We start from the raw sequence: 2,073 nt of genomic DNA on the forward strand, positions 1-2,073 counted from the left end.
CTAATAGTTGTGGCTTTAACCACAGGACTAAATGTTTCTTCAAAATCTATCCCTTCAAGCTGCGAGAATCCCCTTGCGACAAGTCTGGCCTTGTATATATCTACTATCCCATCAGCTTTTAACTTTGTCTTGAACACCCATTTTGAGCGAACCAAATTTATACCAGGAGATTTGGGCACCAAAATCCATGTCTTGTTAGTATGCAAAGCATCAATTTCTTCCTGCATTGCTGCAAGCCAATGAGGTGACCTTAGTGCTTCCTTAGTAGTACTTGGTTCTCTCAAAATTTTTGTGCTGCTGCGAGCAACAAGTCACAAGTGTTGTTCCTTCGCCTTGTGCCTAGTGATCATATGATGCCCTTGTGGTGCAGGAAGTACCTCAACTGGTACATCAACCAAAGTAGTTGACTGGAGTGTAGCATTGCCAGATTAATGATCAACTGGTACATCAACTAAAGTAGTTGTTTGATGATGCTCATTGGCTGGACCTGTAAGTGCAACTTGTTCCTCACTACTACTAGCAGATCTAAAATTTGCAGCTGGAGTTTCAATACTACTGTATGAATAATCATCTTCAACCTGTTCCTCAGTATCTGATCCTGCGCCTGAGAGGTCAATAGTACTCTCATCATCAATGAGTATATGAGTTGTAGCAACATTATCACTAGTAATGTGTGGACTAGCAGCTTGTACTTCCCATGAATCAGACTTATCATGTGCCTGCAATTTAAAAAAAGATTCAACAAAAAGTAGCAAGATGAGTTGAGACATCAACATTAGTCTGAGATTGCTTTGGAGACGCATAGGGTAATGTGTTTTCATCAAACACAACATGTCTGGATATGTAAACCCTTCTTGTAGGGGGATGATATCATCTATATCCTTTGTGTAAGCTGTTGTACCCTATGAACATACAAGGGGAGGTCTTTGGACTGAATTTGTTGCTACCCTTGATATATGGAAAACATATACACCCAAACACTTTAGGCTGTTGTAATCAGGTTGTTCCCCATACAACTTAACAAATGGAGTCATCATTTTTCGGACTGAGGAGGGCAGTTTATTGATGAGAAATACTGCAGTGAGGAAAGCCTCAACCCAAAGAAACAAAGGTAAATTAGCATGAAGTAGTAGAGTTAAGTCAGTCTCCATAATATGCCTATGTTTTCTCTCTGCAACTCCATTTTGTTCAGGTGTGTTAGGACATGAAATATGTCTCACGTATGCCACAATCTTCCAAATGCTTAATGAAGTCTGTTTGGATAAACTCACCACCTCCATCACATTGAAAAATCTTAATTTCTTTAGAAAATTGTTTTTCCACCATTTTCTGGAATTTTAGAAAGACCTTCAAAGAATTCAGATTTCTTTTTCAATGGATAAATCCATGTATATCTCGTGTGATCATCAACAAAAACAACATAATATTTCATATATTGGGAAGATTCGATAGGAGCAGGTCCCCATAAATCACAATGTATTTTCAATAAAGGTTATTTCTCAATTTTATTTCTCAAACCAAATGGAAGTTTTACAACTCTTTCCCAATTGACAACTGGAACAAACAGTAGGCATTTTATTCCAACTACTAATATTGATGCAACTATTACTATTCAAAACTTTTAAAGACTTCAAACTAGGGTGTCCTAATCTAGTATGCCACATGTTATCCGACGTATTCCAATCACGTGCAGCAGTCAAACCATAGAGATTGTTATCTTCCAAAACATATAGTCCATTCCTTTTAGTTCCCTTGGCCAGCAGTGTCCTTGTCTTCTTGTCTTTTACAACAAAGTTAGTTTCATCAAATTCAAGAGTGCAACAATTATCCTTTGCAAGCTTACTAACTGAGAGTAAATTTTTATTAATCTTAGGGACTACAAGAACTTCTTTAACTTTAGACCTGATCCGGATATGTTTCCAACATGTGTTATATCTAACTTTGATCCATTCTCAATAATGATTTTATCTATTCCATTGTAGTGTTTAAGATCAGTTAGGATACCTGAGTTATGTGTCATATGGCTACTTTCTCCTGAGTCCACATACAAGGTGTCATCAGTAGTGTTTTGTA

General features: G+C 37.2%; 1 protein-coding gene across 1 annotated transcript in view; it reads right to left on the minus strand.

Moving 5' to 3' along the window:
* LOC107062740 (uncharacterized mitochondrial protein AtMg00810-like) overlaps nucleotides 1–227 on the minus strand; it is a 1,431-nt gene extending 1,204 nt beyond the window's left edge. Inside the window, exon 1 of the mRNA XM_015313715.1 lies at nucleotides 21–227. Coding sequence (XP_015169201.1) covers nucleotides 21–227 — 207 coding nt within the window. The remainder of the gene's footprint in view (nucleotides 1–20) is intronic.
* Nucleotides 228–2,073: the final 1,846 nt, after the last annotated feature.

The sequence above is a fragment of the Solanum tuberosum genome, unplaced genomic scaffold (genome assembly GCF_000226075.1).
Source record: "Solanum tuberosum cultivar DM 1-3 516 R44 unplaced genomic scaffold, SolTub_3.0 scf00249, whole genome shotgun sequence".
NCBI lineage: Eukaryota > Viridiplantae > Streptophyta > Magnoliopsida > Solanales > Solanaceae > Solanum > Solanum tuberosum.